The sequence below is a fragment of the Natator depressus genome, chromosome 26 (genome assembly GCF_965152275.1).
Source record: "Natator depressus isolate rNatDep1 chromosome 26, rNatDep2.hap1, whole genome shotgun sequence".
In the NCBI taxonomy this organism is placed as follows: Eukaryota; Metazoa; Chordata; order Testudines; family Cheloniidae; genus Natator; species Natator depressus.
The window spans coordinates 10,052,432-10,072,649 of NC_134259.1; the positions used below are offsets into that span (position 1 = coordinate 10,052,432).

The 20,218-nt window shown below is 45.8% G+C and overlaps 1 protein-coding gene across 1 annotated transcript; it reads left to right on the forward strand.

Annotated features, from left to right (window-relative positions):
* Window positions 1–1,404: 1,404 nt before the first annotated feature.
* Window positions 1,405–18,516, forward strand: PRNP (prion protein (Kanno blood group)). Its single transcript, XM_074939954.1, has 2 exons — window positions 1,405–1,524; window positions 15,673–18,516. The coding sequence occupies exon 2, from the start codon at window positions 15,683–15,685 to the stop codon at window positions 16,550–16,552; it is 870 nt and encodes a 289-aa protein (XP_074796055.1). The 5' UTR covers window positions 1,405–1,524; window positions 15,673–15,682; the 3' UTR covers window positions 16,553–18,516.
* The last annotated feature ends 1,702 nt before the right edge of the window (window positions 18,517–20,218 follow it).

The window sequence follows — 20,218 nt, forward strand, 5'->3', positions numbered from 1 at the left end:
AGGTGTAGGGCTCAGCTGTGGGGTGAAGGGGCAGTAGGGGTGTGGGGCTGGGCTGGGGGTAATGGGGGTGAGGCTGGACAGTGGGGGTGGGGGACTGGGGGTGCAGGGCTGGGCTGTTGGGGCAGTGGGGTGCGTAGGATTGGGGCAATGTGGTGGGTTGGGGCAGGGGTAGGTGGAGCTGGGGGGTGAGTAGGGGCTGTGGGGTGCTGGGTTGGGGAAGCAGGGGGCAGGGCAGGTGAAGCTGGGGGTGAGTAGGGGCAGTGGGGAGGGAGGCAGGGCAGTGGGGGGCAGGGCAGGTAGAGCCAGGAGGTGAGCAGAGTCTGTGGGGTGCTGGGTTGGGGCAGCAGGGGGCAGGGCAGGTGAAGCTGGGGGTGAGTAGGGGCAGTGGGGAGGGAGGCAGGGCAGTGGGGGGCAGGGCAGGTGGAGCCGGGGGGTGAGCAGGGTCTGTGGGGGGCAGGGTTGGGGCAGTGGGGAGGGAGGCAGGGCAGTGGGGGGCAGGGCAGGTGGAGCCGGGGGGTGAGCAGGGTCTGTGGGGGGCAGGGTTGGGGCAGTGGGGTGGGGGGGCAGCAGGGGGGCAGGGCAGGTGGAGCCGGGAGGTGAGCAGGGTCTGTGTGGGGCAGGGTTGGGGCAGCGGGGTGGGGGGGCAGCAGGGGGGCAGGGCAGGTGGAGCCGGGGGGCGAGCAGGGTCTGTGGGGGGCAGGGTTGGGGCAGTGGGGTGGGGGGGCAGCAGGGGGGCAGGGCAGGTGGAGCCGGGGGGTGAGCAGGGTCTGTGGGGGGCAAGGTTGGGGCAGCGGGGTGGGGGGGCAGCAGGGGGGCAGGGCAGGTGGAGCCGGGGGGTGAGCAGGGTCTGTGGGGGGCAGGGTTGGGGCAGCGGGGTGGGGGGCAGCGGGGGGGGCAGGTGGAGCCGGGGGGCGAGCAGGGTCTGTGGGGAGCAGGGTTGGGGCAGTGGGGTGGAGGGGCAGCAGGGGGCAGGGCAAGTGAAGCTGGGGGTGAGTAGGGGCAGTGGGGAGGGAGGCAGGGCAGTGGGGGGCAGGGCAGGTGGAGCCGGGGGGTGAGCAGGGTCTGTGGGGGGCAGGGTTGGGGCAGCGGGGTGGGGGGCAGCGGGGGGCAGGGCAGGTGGAGCCGGGGGGCGAGCAGGGTCTGTGGGGGGCAGGGTTGGGGCAGTGGGGTGGGGGGCAGTGGGGGGCAGGGCAGGTGGAGCCGGGGGGTGAGCAGGGTCTGTGGGGGGCAGGGTTGGGGCAGTGGGGTGGGGGGGCAGCAGGGGGGCAGGGCAGGTGGAGCCGGGGGGCGAGCAGGGTCTGTGGGGGGCAGGGTTGGGGCAGTGGGGTGGGGTGGGGTGGGGGGCGGGGCAGGGCAAGGAGGGAACCGGACGGGGCTGGGCCGGGCCGGGCGCCCGGCTCCTCCCCGTGCGCGTCTCTCCCTCCCCGGCTCTCCCGGCGGCGCGGCGCGGCGCAGGCGGATCCCGGGGGCCGCCGCAGTGCCCAGCCCGCAGCCCGAGGAGGCGGAGCGCAGCGCAGCGCCCAGGTGAGTGCGGGGCCGGGGTATCTCCGGGCTGGGGGCGCGGGCGGGCTGGGGGGACCCTGGAGCTAGAGCGGGGCGTGGAGGGGAAAGCTGGTGGGGCCAGGCGCGGGGAGCCGGCTCTGGGGCCAGCTTGCCCCCACCCCACCCTCTGCTTAAAAATCAAGCCGCAAAAGGCGGCATCAATCCGGGGGCGAAGGGGCCAGGAGAAGTTTGGGGGGACGTGCTGTGTGGGTCGGAGGGGAGGAGGGGGACCCTTGCCCCCCTGCCCGGGCTGATCTCATTCTGGGACATGGCACATCCTCCTTTCCTAGCGCTGCCTAGTCACGTAGGCCCTGAGCCGAAGATAATTAAAGTCAGAGCAGAAAACTGATTTTTGTTTCTCTGTTCAGGCAGCGGAACAAGCCCAGGAACAAACCCCCCCCCCCTCCCGCTTCATCTGCTCACATCCACTTATTCCTTTACCGCAGACCAGAGGCAGGGGTACCGGGGCACTTACCCCCTCTTCCCTCTGAAAGCAGATCCTGCTTTTCCCCTGGTGTATGCAAGTGCCAGAAATGCGCTGGGGGCGGTAGAAGGCGTAAAACCGTCTTACACCTGAGACAACACCGCAGCCGCCTCCCTTAACAAGAACCTGGCCTTTCCTACCTCCTGCCCCCGTGCCCAGTCCACCCGAACGACCTTTACAGTAAAAGGAACTCTCGAAAATCCTACCCCCAGCTTGTCCCGGCTGCAGGTTGGAAATGGGAGCTGCTCCCAGGCACGCCCACCTGTCGCCCCATCCTGGGTTTCCCCTCAGACTGGCCAGTCCCCCGTGTCCTGCATCTAGCAATATGGGAGCTGTTTCCATACCATAGCAGCTTCCTGGCATCATGAGAGCATTTCAGCTTCAACATTTGTACCCGGGGACTTGTCCCTACACTCTGTTGATGGTATCGATACTTCTGATATCTTCCCAGCTCTCTCTCACTTCCACACCCCTCTGCTGCTCGACCGCTCTCTTCCTGACCACTCCTCTCTTCTCCTCCATGTCCTTTCCCATTTCCTCTCCCACCATTTCCCTCCCTGCCTTCACTTATTGTACAGATTCAGCTCTTCACCCCCCTCCCCTTGCCCCCGTCTCAAGCCGACTGGATAAAAACAAAAAGAACCAGCACTTTTTTTTTCTTTTTTGCAAGTATCAACAAATCAACAAAACAAGTATCTCCAATTCCCCCAACCGAAACCATAACCACAGCAAACTCATGAATGGGTAACTGTTACCCTCATTCTCCATTTCTCTCTCCTCAGTCCCTGATTCTTTAATCATCATTGCAAGCTCTTCTTGGCACAAACCGTATTTGTGTAGAAAGTGCTCACTGTACTTTAGGATCTAGATAAATAATCCTTGTTCCATACAACCCTGACAGTGTCTCCTTTGTGAAACCCTTCACCTGCAAAACGGTGAGATGCAATACTATTACGTTGTGAGGATCCGTGTATTCATGTTTGCAAAGTGCTTTGAGATCTTCTTCTCTAAAGGTTGCAGAGACAGGCCCTGAGTGTACACAAAATGTACAGATGGATAAACACTAACAGCATCATTACCTGTAAACAGATACCTTTTCCAAGATAATTACTCTCTCAAACGCTTATGTCGGTAACGTAGGGATGGATAACATATCTTCTTATCGTGGCAATTCATATTTTCCTGACAGAAGGCAGGAACCCCACCCCTAAGGCTGCAGAGACATTAAACAGATGCGTGATTAGACACAAATTTCTGAGCCACTGCCTTGTTTATCGGTTTGTTTTGCCCTGGCACAGTGAGCTAGATTATCTAATACAACCCAGATGAAACATTCTCCAGTGCTTTGCTGAAACATGTCTGATGAAAAAGCCCAATTGCATTCTTGTTAATAACTACTTTACTTGCTTAAGAGGAGGCTTGGCTCTTCATATGAATAATATTGAGCTTTTCTGTCTGTATTCAGGAAGGGACGTGGCTTTGTTCGTAAAAATGGTCCAGTTTACCCAGTGAGGTTATGAATGTGACTGCCTTTTTGAGTATATACAGGGCTGACTAATGCAAAATACAAACATGTCTTTGGACTATTTTTAAACCCACTGCCCTCATGATCATTGACAGTCAGTACTTCAGTTTCAAGGCATTATGGAGATCAGAAAGGAACAGAGACAGTTAAAGACTGAGGGCTGTAAAACAGCTAGATTTTTAAAGTATTCTGCGGGGTAAGGCAATCCCATAAACAGCAAAAACCCAAGGCTTTGTTTCTTCATTGTTATATCACGGGGCATGTGTTATTATATCTTTCCATTGCTCTGTTTTGGTTAGCAGAGAGCATATTTAAAGTACAAGAATCCTGCTAGGTTATGTAACCATAGTCAGCCACTTGCAGGGTTTATACTGTGATCCACTTAAGCTGTCGTATGTATTAAATAAGCATTTTAATTAAGGAACACTCAGGTCAAAGCTCTCAAACCAGCAGTTGACTCAGATTTTTTGGTGTGGTTTAATAATGTATTGAATAACATTGTGCCACAAATACCTGCCTCTGCCATGGCAACTGCAGCACTCGGAGAGACGTAAGCTACTGTATGTTAAAAATTCAAGACTCCATTATGTACGGACCCTACTCTCCTGTATGTACTGCCCTGCCAAATATTTTTTTCAGCATTAGAAATAAGGAAGTTTCTATCATGAGTCTAACATTTCTTTGCACGTTATTTCTCTGCACAATGTATTATACAAATCAAATCTTTCTCGAGGAAAGAGGAACCATGGTGGTGAAGCAGGGTACAGATAGATTCATAGATATTTAGGTCAGAAGGGACCATTATGATCATCTAGTCCGACCTCCTGCACCACGCAGGCCACAGAATTTCACCCACCACTCCTGCAAAAAACATCACCTATGTCTGTGCTATTGAAGACCTCAAAATGTGGTTTAAAGACTTCAAGGAGCAGAGAATCCTCCAGCAAGTGACCCGTGCCCCATGCTACAGAGGAAGGCGAAAAACCTCCAGGGCCTCTTCCAATCTGCCCTGGAGGAAAATTCCTTCCCGACCCCAAATTTGGTGATCAGCTAAACCCTGAGCATATGGGCAAGATTCATCAGCCAGATACTACAGAAAATTATTTCCTGGGTAACTCAGATCCCACCCCATCTAATATCCCATCACAGGCCATTGGGCCTATTTACCATGAATATTTAATTACCAAAACCATGTTATCCGATCATACCATCTCCTCCATAAACTTATCGAGTTTAATCTTAAAGCCAGATAGATCTTTTGCCCCCACTGCTTCCCTTGGAAGGCTGTTCCAAAACTTCACTCCTCTGATGGTTAGAAACCTTCGTCGAATTTCTAGTCTAAATTTCCCGGTGGCCAGTTTATATCCATTTGTTCTTGTGTCCACATCGGTACTGAGCTTAAATAATTCCTCTCTCTCTCTGGTATTTATCCCTCTGATATATTTAGAGAGAGCAACCTATCTCCCCTCTACCTTCTTTTAGTTAGGCTAAACAAGCCAAGCTCCTTGAGTCTCCTTTCATAAGACAAGTTTTCCATTCCTCGGATCATCCTAGTAGCCCTTCTCTGTACCTGTTCCAGTTTGAATTCATCCTTCTTAAACATGGGAGACCAGAACTGCACACAGTATTCCAGGTGAGGTCTCACCAGTGCCTTGTATAACGGTACTAAAACCTCCTTATCTCTACAGGAAATACCTCTCCTGACGCATCCCAAGACCGCATTAGCTTTTTTCACGGCCATATCACATTGGCGGCTCATAGTCATTCTATGATCAACCAATACTCCAAGGTCCTTCTCCTCCTCTGTTACTTCTAATTGATGCGTCCCCAGCTTATAACTAAAAATCTTGTTATTAATCCCTAAATGCATGACCTTACACTTCCCACTATTAAATTTCATCCTATTACTATTACTCCAGTTTACAAGGTCATCCAGATCCTCCTGTAGGATATCCCTGTCCTTCTCTAAATTGGCAATGCCTCCCAGCTTTGTATCATCCGCAAACTTTATTAGCACACTCCCGCTTTTTGTGCCGAGGTCAGTTATAAAAAGATTAAATAAGATTGGTCCCAAAAGCAATCCTTGAGGAACTCCACTTGTAATCTCCCTCCAGCCTGACAGTTCACCTTTCAGTAGGACCCGCTGTAGTCTCCCCTTTAACCAATTCCTTATCCACCTTTCAATTTTCCTATTGATCCCCATCTTATCCACTTTAACTCATAATTCCCCACGTGGCACGGTATCAAACGCCTTACTGAAATCTAGGTAAATTAGATCCACTGCGTTTCCTTTGTCTAAAAAATCTGTTACTTTCTCAAAGAAGGAGATCAAGTTGGTTTGGCACGATCTACCTTTTGTAAAACCATGTTGTATTTTGTCCCATTTACCATTGACTTCAATGTCCTTAACTACCTTCTCCTTCAAATTTTTTTCCAAGACCTTGCATACTACAGATGTCAAACTAACAGGCCTATAGTTACCCGGATCACTTTTTTTCCCTTTCTTAAAAACAGGAACTATGTTAGCAATTCTCCAATCATACGGTACAACCCCTGAGTTTACAGATTCATTAAAAATTCTTGCTAATGGGCTTGCAATTTCATGTGCCAATTCCTGTAATATTCTTGGATGAAGATTATCTGAGCCGCTTGATTTAGTCCCATTAAGCTGTTTGAGTTTCTCTTCTACCTCAGATATGGTAATATCTACCTCCAGTTGTCCCATTCCCATTTGTCATGCTACCATTATCCCCAAGATCCTCTTTAGTCTTATTAAAGACTGAGGCAAAGTATTTGTTTAGATATTGGGCCATGACTAGATTATCTTTGACCTCCACTCCATCCTCAGTGTTTAGCGGTCCCACTTCTTCTTGCATGGTTTTCTTCTGATTGACATGGCTATAGAACCTTTTACTATTGATTTTAATTCCCTTTGCAAGGTCCAACTCTACTTGACTTTTAGCCTGTCTCACTTTATCCCTACATGTTCTGACCTCAATAAGGTAGCTTTCCTTGCTGATCCCTCCCTTCTTCCACTCCCTGTATGCTTTCTGCTTTTTCTTAATCACCTCTCTGAGATGCTTGCTCATCCAGCTTGGTCTACAACTCCTGCCTTTGAATTTTTTCCCCTTTCTTGGGATGCAGGCTTCTGATAGCTTCTGCAGCTTTGATTTAAAGTAATCCCAGGCCTCCTCTACCTTTAGAGCCATAAATTCTTCAGTCCAATCCACTTCCCTAACTAATTGCCTTAATTTTTGAAAGTCAGCCCTTTTGAAATCAAAAACCCTAGTTGCAGATTTATTTTTGTTGATCCTTCCGTTCAGTTTGAACTGAATTAGCTCATGATCACTTGAGCCAAGATTATCCCCTACAACCATTTCTTCTATGAGGTCCTCACTACTCACCAAAACCAAATCTAAAATGGCATCCCCTCTTGTCGGTTCAGCAACTACTTGATGAAGGAATCCGTCAGCTATCGCATCTAGGAAAATCTGAGCCCGATTATTATTACTAGCACTCGTCTTCCAGTCTATAGCTGGGAAGTTAAAGTCTCCCATGATCACGCAGTTTCCATTAGTATTTACTTTATTAAAAACATTAAAAAGGACTCTATCCATATCCAGATTAGATCCCGGCGGTCTATAGCACACTCCAAGCACTATCCCAGGGGAGGCTCTAATAGTTTTCTTCCCCAATGTAATTTTTGCCCAGACGGACTCTGTCGTATCCGTTCCATCGCTTCTTATTTCTTTACATTCTACCTCATCATTGATATACAATGCTACTCCACCACTTTTACCTTTATTTCTGTCTTTCCTAAACAGCACCTACCTTTCAATACCTGTAGCCCAGTCCCGACTACTATTCCACCAGGTTTCTGTTATCCCTAGAATATCTGGTTTCACTTCCTGCACCAGTCGCTCTAGTTCCTCCATTTTGCTACCTAGGCTCCTCGCATTGGTGTACAAACCTCTTAAATTTTGCTGTTTGGCCTCACTCACATTCTGTACCCGATTAGGCACGGTCATTCTACAGCCAGTATAACCTATTAGACTGGTATCTACACTGCCCTTCCTCCTACCCACGGCTGTATCCACTGTTACTTGGTTTTCTTTCCTCTCAATGCTAAAATCTGGCGTGGAGATTACGTGGACATCTCCCAACCATCTCCCCCAAATTCCTAGTTTAAAGCTCTCTTAATCAGTTGTGCCAGCCTCCATCCTAGAAGTCTATTTCCTTCCCTACTCAGATGAAGTCCATCCCGAGAGAACTGTCCTCTGTCCATGAACGCCTCCCAGTGGCCAGACATCCCAAAGCCCTCCTTATAGCACCACTGCCTAAGCCACCTGTTGATAGTCATAATCTTGTCACACCTTTGTTGCCCTTCCCTAGGAACAGGCAGAATCCCACTAAAGATCACCTGAGCCTCGATTTCCTTAAGCGTCTTCCCCAGCCTAGCACAGTCTCCCTTAATACTTTCCAGCGAGAATCTAGCCGTATCATTTGTTCCCACATGAAGGATAATTAGGGGATTCTTTCCTGCTCCCTTTAGAATCCTTTTCAACCTCAGGTCTACATCCCGTATCTTAGCACCTGGAAGACAGCGCACCCTCCTATTCTCTGGATCTGCTCTGGTTACAGGTCTGTCTATTCTTCTCAGTAAAGAGTCGCCGATCACATAGACCTGCCTTTTCCTGGTGACGGTGCTATTCTCTAGTCTATCCCCTGTTGCCTCTGGCTGCAAGTTCTCTCCATTCCTATTCTCCCTTGTAATCCTCTTTAACCCATCCTGTATCCTCCTGGGGCTCATAGGTTCTCTCTTGTGCTGAGAGATTGCCGATTTGTTTTCCCCCCCTTACAAACAGAAGCCAAGAACCATCATATCTATTTCCCTGAGCCAAAATTGTACACGTTTCAGTTGTTTAGATGTAGCGTACTGCTTCATTGTGCACTTAAAGAAAAGTAAATGGGTGATTGGTATGGGGGGCACTCACCCCTGGTGGCCGAGTGCAGAACCACAGTTGCATCTCTGCCTCAGTTTCCCCCTGTAGACTATCCAGGATTTCCTTGAGGCTTGTAGATAGTTAACACTGCCCCCTGAGGAATCTAGTTGATTTAATCAGAGGTGAAACATGGTATGGAAACAAGCCTTCACTCCAGCATCTTATTGATGGGAGTGGGAAGAGGAGAAAGGGGTGCAAGTTAATGTTAGTCAGTCTTCCCCAACCTGAATTCCTCCTCCTTCTCCTCTGTCTAGGATCTTTCACTAGTAAGGCGCTCTCGACCTGGGATCCTCCACTGGAGTCACGCCTCCGGGCATCCCCTGTGGACGGGTTCCTTCCCTTGACTCAGGGCCCCTGCAGAGATCATGCCCCTGCCACTCTTCCCTAACGACCTGGACCCCCTCTTACTCTCTGGTTAGGTCCTTTCCCTGGGACCGGGCCTCCCTAGGTGTTCGCCCTGTTAGCCCTTTGGACACCTGCTTTCTCCTGGAGCACCTTTCTTCTATCTCCTTTTCTGGTGGGCTCTCTAATCAGCTCATCTGAGAAGCTGCTTCTCCTCTTGACCAAGCCCTCAGAAGCCTGTATTAGGCCCAGGTGTTCCAAAACTAACGGCCACCTTGGTAATTAACTACACACATGTGGACCTGGGTTGGCTCATTCTCCTTAGCCAGCCTGTCACAGCTAGACTGGGTGCCTAAAGCCCCTCAGGGGCCAGCTACCCTATTCCAGCATTCCATATTCATCTGCATGCTTTAATCACCCTTGTACTTTGTTAGGACTCGTCTCTCTCCATTCTTGGCACTCTCTCTGATTGATAGAAATTTGCATGGACTCATTTGACAATAAAAGGAAGCAAAGAGTAGGAATACGTAGCCAGTTCTCAGCATGGAGAGACATTAAAAGTAGAAAGAGAAGGAGGACGTGTGGCACCTTAGAGACGAACAAAAATTTATTTATTTATTTTATAAGTTTGTTCGTCTCTAAGGTGCCGTAAGTGCTCCTTTTCTTTTTGCGGATACAGACTAACATGGCCGCTACTCTGAAACCTGTCATTAAAAGGAGAGTGTGCTTTATGGAATAGAACTAGGGCCTGTGTTATTCAGTATATGTATTAACCATCTGGAAGGGGGAGGCGTGAATGATGAGGTGGCAAAGTAAATGAGGTTACTCAAGACTAAGGAATGACATGGAGGATCTTCGGGAGGATTTCACTGACATAGTTAATTGGGCACCACAAACACAGAGTAAAGTCAGCCCACACTTGTGAAGGGTAATGTACATTAGAAGAATGAATTGAAATTTCTCCTATGTCCTGATGGGTTCAGAATTCATTGTAGTCTGAGGGGGGAAAAAGATCTAGGGACAAATTTTGGCCCCACTGAAGTTAGGATTTGCTATTAAGTTTAGTTAGACCAGGACTTGATCTGGGATTTGCACAAGAGCCCAGTTCCCATCAACGTACAATGAGAGTTGGGTGCCCATTTCCCTTAGACTCTTTTGACAAGCCCAACCTTGGTGCTCTTCCTGGACAATGGAGTGAAAATTCCCTCTCAGTAGTGGTCAGATAAGCAAATAAGGTATTAGTCCGTGTTAAGCAGGGAACAGAGAGAATAGGGGAGTTATATCTTGATATAAACTGATAGTACATCTTTACTTTGAGTAGTGTAGTTGGTTTTTTAATCTAAAAGGAACACACCTGATACAGGGAGGAACACCACAAGTTCTTGGAGCAAGTGTGTCCACACTCGGGACAAGAAAGTATGTTCTTACCTTTTGCTAGCCAACCTGATAACTAACATGAGGTGAAATCCTAGTGAAGACAAGGATTGTAGAAGGTAGTTGTTGGATTATTACTTCAATTACAGGTGTGATTTTTTTTTAAATTATATTTCTCTAACAGCAAAACCCCTGGTGTAAATGAAGTTATACCAGCATAAAGTCCTTTTGCTAGTTATCGTTTAGTTTGCTCAAGGCAGCTATACTGCTATAAGATGCATCTACACTGGGAGGGTTTCCTGGGATAGCTATATTTGCAAACCTTTTATTTTATACATCTGGCCTTACTGTTGCCACAGCTGTCTTGTCTTCGCTGCCAAAAAAGGGTGTTTTTACAGTGGGATTACGTGCGTTAGCTATCCAACTGTAAAATCCTAATAAGATAAGACACAGGTCGCTTTTACTGAGATGTAGCTAGGCCAGGTCAAGGCTATATTCACTGCCCATGGTTCTTTTCACCTAGCTGTATCACAGTAAGAACTACATTGCCTTGTCTCTGCGAGGATTTCACAGTGAGGACACTAAATCACATAAATTATCCCACTATAAAACACACCTTTTTTGGCAGCAAAGACATGTCCTAACGTTAAGACCTACACTACAAAAGATTTGCTGTTATCCCAAAACAAGGGCTTATAAACTATGTGCAACCTATGTATTAGTTTCCCCCAGTCAAACTGGGTATACCAGTAACAGCTCTTTTTAAATACTGGAATAACTATGTACTAGGGGTTTTGTCGGCATAGAAATGAAGGAAGAAAAAAAGAAATTACTCCCCCTAATCAACGTTACACTTTAGACCTGGCCTAAGATTGAGAAGAAAATGGAAGTACAAATTAAACAGGTTTTTTTTTTTTTTTAAATGCCCAACCTCCTGGTGGGTCAGGTGGGTCGTTGAATTGAGTCTCCCCTTGCCCCGCACCCCAGTAAAGTGGACTTTTTTTGGAAACACTGCAGAAGAGCACCCACACATAGAGAGGAAAAAAAAAGATAGGGTTAAATAATCTGTAAATGTCATCTCTTGTTTGCTGAATGATTTCAGGATTACCAAAAAAAGAACAAGAGTACTTGTGGCACCTTGGAGACTAACAAATTTATTTGAGCGTAAGCTTTCACGGGCTACAGCCCACTTCATCAGATGCATAGAATCGAACATATAGTAAGAGGATATATATACTCATACAGAAACTATGAAAAGGTGGAAGTTGCCAGACCAACTCTAAGAGGCTAATTAATTAAGATGAGCTACTATCAGCAGGAGAAAAAAAACTTTAGTGATAATCAAGACGGCCCATTTCAGAAAATTGACAAGAGGTGTGAGGGGAAATAGATCCAATTAGTGTAATGACCAGCCACTCCCGGTCTCTATTCAAGCCTGAGTTAATTTAGAAAGTCATTAATAAGCTCTGTACCATTTACACAGGGACGATCCAACAGGCTTTTAATGTGGCCAGGACACTGTCATATTGGTCCATGATCCTCTACTACAGTCATTTTTATGTTGTAGACCACCCCTTCCCGGTAAATCTCTCATTCTGAGCACATGACAATTTTGTTCCTACTTACATTGGCAAAACAGCTTCAAAGAAAGTAAACTCAGTGTAAATCCAGGTTTGGCCAAATGGAGGTCTAACAAGGTTTGATCAACCAGTGTTTCCCCTGACGCAACATTTGTTAATAGAGATTGAGAGAGAGGGGTGAGAGATATGGGTGGGGGGGATTTGAATTCTGCTTTGTACACTTTGTACACTTGGTGGCACTTTGTGGATGGACACTTTGTCCTAGTGTTTGTGTCCAATTTGCACATATTAACAGGGGAATGAAAAGCATTTAAAATAGAAATGTGATTGCAAAAATCCTCAAAAACTGGGGCAGATGTAGCATCTGAAACTGCTCTTAACTTTGGCTAGATTTTGCATGGGCATTGTCCCTTTAAAATATGATGTGGGAATTGGTTACTTCAGACTGCTTTTTTCCCCTGTGATTGTGAAGATAACCTGAGGTGCCTTTGTGCCTTCTTGGGGCAGGAGGGAGGATATTTTTGCTGGAGCATCTCTGTCTGGAACTGGTTTCCTCTGGCAGCCACTTAGCCTGTTAGCCTTAAAGCTTGCTGGATGGCTCACCGCTTCAGCCAAATCTTTGTCTAGTGTAAGGCCTTTTCCCCTCTCTCTTCCTGCTTTCACTTCATTAGATGATGCTTGTGTTTGTGCCATGGCATGTGACAAACTAGAAATTGCTCATTGACCGCTTAACACACCAAAAGCTGATCAAGGATGTGGAGCGAGCGTTGCTGGGACTGCATGTTAGTGCTTGTACCTTGTGCTTTCCAGAGCCAACAGTGAGCTGGAGCTGACAAGATTCCTACCCTACCAGCACTGGAGACTGGAATTATGTCAGTTTCCGCACACAGTTGCCTCTCAAGTGAAGGTCCAGTTGGAAGAACAAAGGATGAACTGATTCAAACACACAGAAGCCAATCAAATCAATGCTGCTTTGGCTTCTGGTGGATCATTCACTTACACCTTAGGAGGGAGCTGAGGTTTCAGCTATGACAGTTCTTAATTCTGGTGGAAATGGGTCCTCAGTGTCTTTTATATTTTCACTTCTACAGGAAACATCTTTAGATGGAAAGCCATCTCAAGGTAGGAAGCAGGAAGGTAGAGTTATCCTTTGGTCTAGTCAACAAGTGTTAAGCCTGTCACTGAATTTCCGTTACCGAACTATGAACCCAGAGCTCAACTTTTTGTAACTTTCACGTGAGCCGACAATTGGATCTGACCAGAATCAGAGCTGCTATGACCTCTATGACTGTTTGCATTCGGGTGGAAACCGTTTAGTCTTCTACACAGTTTCATTGTGTCATTCAAAGATGTTAAAGTTTATAAGTTGCACTGCAATATAAATAATTTTTTACAGTCCTGTACTCAGTGTTGTATTTATATAATTCCTTTGGATCTTATTTCTTTTAGACTCTCTCCAGTGGAGCAGCCTTTCAGGTATTAGTAGATAGAATTACTGTACGCTAAAAGCATGGACGCCTTCTAAACAGGCATTTAACCTGGACTTTCCTTAGCGTTTATCCTGCCAATGTGCAGTAACTGAGACACAAACATTGGGAAATACACAGTGATTGGATGTCTTCTCCTTCGGCCTCCCCCTGACATTGTAAAGCTGCCAATACATGATTTTTCTCATGGCTTGTTGTTAAAAATGCATTTTTTGCTCTTACGTTGAGGGTTGTTTGATCATTTTTTTCTGTCTGAACTCAGTTCTGAGCTGAATCTGTTGGAACTTCTGCGTCATAAAAGAGCGTGCGTGTCTTGTTCCTTTTACTGCAAAATATTGTTGGAAACCTAGTTACTATCTCGATATGCCCAGATTTTTCTCATCAATGCTTTGTTGTCTTTTTGCTGACAAGACTTGTACATGTGCAGGCTTCCTGTGATGTTTTTTGACTGATGGGGCCTGATTCTCATTTACACTGCTCCAACAGTGCAAAGGCATTGACATATGTAAATATAATTTACACCTACCTAAATAGAGGCTTTGATGTAAATGTCCAAAGCTTGAATGTTAATTTTCCAAAATAGCGGTGGAAAGATGTTGGGAAAGAGATCTGTATAGTATGTACTGTCCATTTCTTATTATGCTTCTTTAAAGTGGCATTTTACAGTTTTATACGTGACCGTCCACTTGCTAGCCCAATACTGTGAAACACTGTAGTTACTTGTCATAAGTTTAGGGAAATACGGCACTCTCTCAGATACCATGCAGTAACACTCTAAGTACTCAGATTTTTAAAGGTGACAGCTATACTTTGAGACTTGCATGTTTATGAGCATTGTAGAAATCATGGTTTAACTGGGGTCTGTCATAGAATATCAGGGTTGGAAGGGACCGCAGGAGGTCATCTAGTCCAACCCCCTGCTCAAAGCAGGACCAATCCCCAATTTTTTGCCCCAGATCCCTAAATGGCCCCCTCAAGGATTGAACTCACAACCCTGGGTTTAGCAGGCCAATGCTCAAACCACTGAGCTATCCCTCCCCCCGTTATAATAGAGGATCTGAGAGATCTCCACACCTGAGCCATTCTTCTTAGATGACAAATCTGAGACTCATAGACTATTAGGGTTGGAAGGGACCTCAGGAGGTCATCTAGTCCAACCCCCTGCTCAAAGCAGGACCAAACCCCAATTTTTGCCCAAGATCCCTAAATGGCCCCCTCAGGGATTGAACTCGCAACCCTGGGTTTAGCCAGCCAATGCTCAGACCACTGAGCTATCCCTCCCCCCTGTCGAACATCAATACTGGTGTATTCAAGTCGTTTTTTATTTTAAAAGGTTTTTTTTAAAAAGTGAACACTCAAAACTTGGATGATTTTTTTCTTTTGAAGAAATCCATAAGGTCAAATCAGTAAGGCACCCACTACTCCCATTGAAGCTTATGGGAGGTGAGGATATTCAGCACCTCTAACTCAGAACCCAGGTGAACACTTCAAAACAGCAGCAAGAAACAGCTTTTCTAAACTATGTTTTTAATTTCATTCCTCCAAATTTGAGATTTGGTTTGGATTTGTTTTGGTTTTTTTCCCCATACCCACACATACCCCTTTACAAGGAGCAAAATCTCCTCTTGTGATTTAGCGTAAAATATTGCAGAGCAGGTTTAAGTGAATGTGCTTTTAAATTTAAACTGCAGCTAATTTAACAGGTCAGATATAGCAGAAGTAACAAGGTCCGTTTCCACTAGGTATCATAGATCAGGTCTGTTCTTTCTTCTTCATCGGTTGGCATTTCTCAGCCATAGGAATGAAGTGCATGTTAAGAGAAAATAGCCTTTTTAGCAAATTGACTTTTACTTCTATTGCTTCTGTAATTTAAGTGGGTTTTTAATATTTATATACATTCAGTGCATTCAGTCTGCAGCGATCTAAAACGGATTGTGTGTTGATAATGATTTCACAAGTCAAGCGTTGAATAACGCCCTCGGATGCAGACAGTAATGGGAGCCCCGTAGATGCAACCAGAGGCAGACCATGACCCTAGACCTCATGCAAGACCTTCTCTCTGGGTTAGAAATACAGTTGCACCCACTGAAAAATCAACATGTGCTGATTGCTGTCACAGTTTTCTCCTGTTCTGTGTACAAAGAAATGCTGAAGTATCTTATATCATTGTATGGTAACTGTAAGTAAATGCAGATTTGTTAATGGGGAGGTTATTTAAAGTCAAATATAAATGAGGCTGAGCAGACCTCCCCCTACCATCTGGTTGCAATATTGTGCATAGGAAACACTTTTATACATCAGGTTGTTCTTTAAATCAAATAATTATCTTTTACAGACTAATCACCATGGGGAGGTACCAGATAACCTGCTGGGTAGTCATCCTTTTTGTTGTGATGTGGAGCGACGTTTCCCTTTCCAAAAAAGGAAAGGGTAAAGGTGGAGGCGGTGGGAACACAGGAGGCAACCGCTATCCCAGCAACCCTGGCTACCCCCAAAATCCTAGCTATCCCAGAAACCCTAGCTACCCCCATAATCCCGGCTATCCCCCCAATCCCGGCTATCCCAGAAACCCTAGCTACCCCCATAATCCCGGCTACCCTCCCAATCCTGCCTATCCTCCTAATCCCGCCTACCCCCCCAATCCCGGCTATCCCAGGAACCCTAGCTACCCCCACAATCCCGGCTACCCCAGCAACCCTGGTGGTGGTGGGCAGCACTACAACCCGGCTGGTGGTGGAACAAGCTTCAAAAACCAGAAGCCCTGGAAGCCCGATAAATCCAAAACCAACATGAAAGCTGTGGCAGGAGCGGCAGCGGCCGGCGTCGTGGTGGGCGGCCTGGGCGGCTACGCCCTGGGAAGTGCAATGTCAGGAATGCACTTGAATTTCGACCATCCTGACGAGCGCCAGTGGTGGAATGAAAACTCCAATCGCTATCCCAACAGAGTGTACTATAAACAGTACGATGACCGCTCCGTTCCAGAGGGAAGGTTTGTGCGGGACTGTGTGAATATCACCGTGACCCAATACAACATTGATCCCAATGAAAATCAAAATGTGACCCAGGTAGAAGTTAAAGTCATGACGCACGTGATACAGGAGATGTGCATACAGCAATATCAGCAGTACCAGCTGGCTTCTGGCGTCAGTCTACTCCTCTCTGACCCATCGCTCATGCTGATCATCATGCTTGTCATTTTTTTTGTAATGCATTAAGAAAGCAGTCTCAGCCTGAACCGTGCTGCTGATCTGTGCAAACGTTCAGCGGGAATAATAGATATAAAACAGCCTTTCCGTGGGGATGTCTCATTCTTGCTTGTGTGTGTCTGAGGTGAAGTATCTTAAGATCTGTAATAGGTATCAATAATGTACCGTAGAGACACAGGCTGACAGTGTATAGCTGTCTCTTCAAAGCTATCTCTGATTATACACCTACTGTTCAGAATTAAGATTAGGGACAGACTTCAAATGGAAATGAAAGTCAGTCTGTTAGCTCCACATTTGTTCTGGTGCAATAGACCTTAGAAGCCAATACAAATCAGTTAATACTGACATACGGTGACCTTGTGATCACACAAGGAAGTGGCCTTCACCAAAATGCCCTCTTCCTCAAATTCATTCTTTAAACTCTGGTACGGATAGGAGCCATCTGATCCCATTCATCTTCCCTCCTCCAAACTAGACCACTTTTGAGAGCTGTTTTTCTGTTTCAGTACACCACTGGACTTCTTCCTCTCCAGCTCGCCTAATTCAAGACTTCAGACTGTTGTCTGGCTTCACAAGCCCTCTTGGGTCATCTAGGGACTGAGCAAGATGCAAAGGCAGAATACTTATGAAAATCCTCTTTACAGATAATTGATGTCTTAGCTAATGGCACTAAATAGTACCAAATGGCACCAATCCCCGACTTGGGGATACCACATTTTTGGGGACGTCCACAGTCCAAGTTCAAATTACAAGTTAATTTTGTGACCTGGAGTACATACCGAGTATTTCAGACAGTTTTTCCTGCCTCTCCGTGGCTTGTGACGTGAGACCCTTCCATTGCTAGGCTGTATTTTGTACCATTAGATCACCTTCTTGTACTTAAGAGTATCCTCTCTAAGTACGTGTGTACATAGCGTCATTCCATCCACATAACAATTTGCCCATTGCAAACGTTCCAGCAGCAACTAAAGAATAGACCAGCTTTGGAGGCCAAGAGTGAGCCTAAGATGGCAGCCTGCCATATGCCAAGGTTTCAAGGAGCAGGCCTAGATTTGTTAAGTTTGGGCAGAGTGTCCTTTTAGTTGTACAGTAATTGGCTTTGACTTGGACGGTTTAAGGAGACTGGTGAAGGTGTAAAATAGCTGCAACAATAGCCCTTGTTTCATAGTTGTCATCCCAAGAAAAAGCAAATTCTGCTGATGCAGTAAAGCATGCATGGATTTCGTTCATCGCTCTGTTGTCCGTAAAGTTTCTCCCTTCACCGAGCTGCATTCACACAAACCGTTGACTTCATTGGAAGTTGTGCAGGACATATTTCTGAGGGCAGGATTTGGCTGTAAAGGCCTCATCTAAAGCCTATTGAAGTCAATGGAAAGGCTCCCCCGGATCAGGCACTAAATCAGTAAAACTTGCATTACACTTACTTCAGCAACTTGATCAAGTTAGAGCAAGCAACATCAACCAACATTATCCCGACACAGACAGTCAAAATGCTGGAAGCCATCCTTTGGAAGCAACTAATTCTGGCTGACCCACTGCTTAATACCCTAAATATTATGGTAATTGATGGGGTCAGTCACAGCTAATCTGCATTTTGATTGTCTTGATGACGCAAAAGTGTTGTATATAATGTGTAGTATATGTAAAGTTTATGCTTATTGCAATTATCATGCCAAATATTTAATATATAGTCTGTATATTTCAGCAAGGCACTGAATGACTAAAACAGCCACCCTTAATTATTTCTGCTTCAATGTAAGTTGAATGGATATATTATGAAACTGTTCAAAATTCAAACCATAAAGACAGGACTTTGAAGTCACATGTAGTTTGTGATGTGAGAACATTCTGTATATTTGTAATGGTGCATGTACTTAACTCTGACATTCAAATCCTTTTATAAGTGTTTGATGTCTGGTAAAAATTAAACAGACACAGGAAAGGCTCAAGCGTGTCTCTTTCATGCAGGTCTCTTTCTTTATCTGTGAATGTTTCCTCTACTCTAATTGGAACCTGAACTCCTGTTCAGAGACCACTACTTCTGTCTCAACATTTTTTTGCTTTTGTTGATCCAGGCACTGACATGGCGCTCATCACCATAATATCTGAGCACCTCACATTCATTAAATGAATCTTACCCTTAAACACCCCTGCTGAGTTAGGGAAGTATTGTGCCCATTTTACAGATGGGGAAACTGACATGTAGAGTGTATTAAGCAACTTGCCCAAGATCACACAGGAAGTCTGTGGCTGAGGCAGGAATTGAACCCAGGGTCTCCTTGGTCCCAGTCCAGTATCATATCCACAAGACGGTCCTTCCTTGCTTGCCTGTGCTTTAATTGCATTTTAACGGGATATATGGTATAATTTTCTAAGCATTTAAGTCCCATTTTCCTAAGTGACTGAGGCACTCTTGAAAATTGGATTTAGTCTCGTTGGTGGCATAGCTGGATTTGAAAGTTGTATACATAGCGGCTAAGCGATTCTGTGTTCTGATCAAATGTCAGTGTAGATGGAGAAGTTATTTACCTCGCTCAAAACACAGGTAAAGAAATAGAGGTAAGGAAACTATCAACCTTTTTTGCACTGGGACACAGGAGAGTCTTTTAGCTAATCATACAAACAGATATATTTTTTTTAAGCCTGTCAATGATCATGTATTCCTTTGCACCTTGTATAAACACTAAAAACTGGTCTGGGAAATCGGGTTTTCATTTCCATGAATTCAAAAATTCATCCTGAATTGGACTGAAAAGTTGAAATTTTCCACAGAACAGAAACTCCAAAAACCATTCCGTTCAAACACCATTATTGTTTCAATAATGCCAAAACAATATAATAGGTCAGAAAGAAACAAAATAGCTTAAGCAAAATGTTTGGACATTATCAAACCCGAGAAAGTTAAGATGAATCCCACAGTTCTCCCCTAAAAAAAAAAAAAAATCCTCAAAATGGAAGTAAAAAGTTTCAATTTGAACAAAATTGCATTTTCTGGTCCACCGAACACTTTGACCAGCTCTAGTAGGTCACATAACTGGGCAAAATGAGTATAAATGCTGCTGTTCTGGTTTGGTGGTGTGTTGCACGCACTTTGAACATGTGCTAAGCAGCAGAGAATCAGAGTAAGAGCAACACATGCCATCCCTTGGCGAGTTGGGGGCCAGACTCTCGGCCGGTCAGCTCATCCGGCCGGTCTCGGCTAATCAGCATTGCTCCGTTGACTTCAGTAAAGCAAAGGACCTGAGCCGAGAGGGATAAATAAGCACCTGATGTTTAACTTCAGATCCTAGAGTTAATTATTTATGAGCCACTTAGTTTTGTATGCTTCAGAAAAAGATGGGCCTTAAAAGCATTTTGTTCATTTCCTCTTTTCCTCTTCCTCTGTGTGCGAATATAAGGACTTGTGTCAGGAGCCCAATTCATGGCCTCAGATTGAAGCTCTATTTGTGCAGAAAACTGGTGTCTCCTAGGCAATGGCAGCACAAGCTTCCCTCACCTTTCTTTTCCTTATGAACTTCAGTCTTTCCTTGAAGGGAAGTTCAGTCACCATGACCCATTCAGTCCTTCGCATCTCTCTTGAGATGGCTTCAAATTCGTGGCAATTTCTCCGATGCGGGTAATTATTCATTCGAAATATTGATGCTGACCAACTCCCTTATCATAAGTGACCAAACA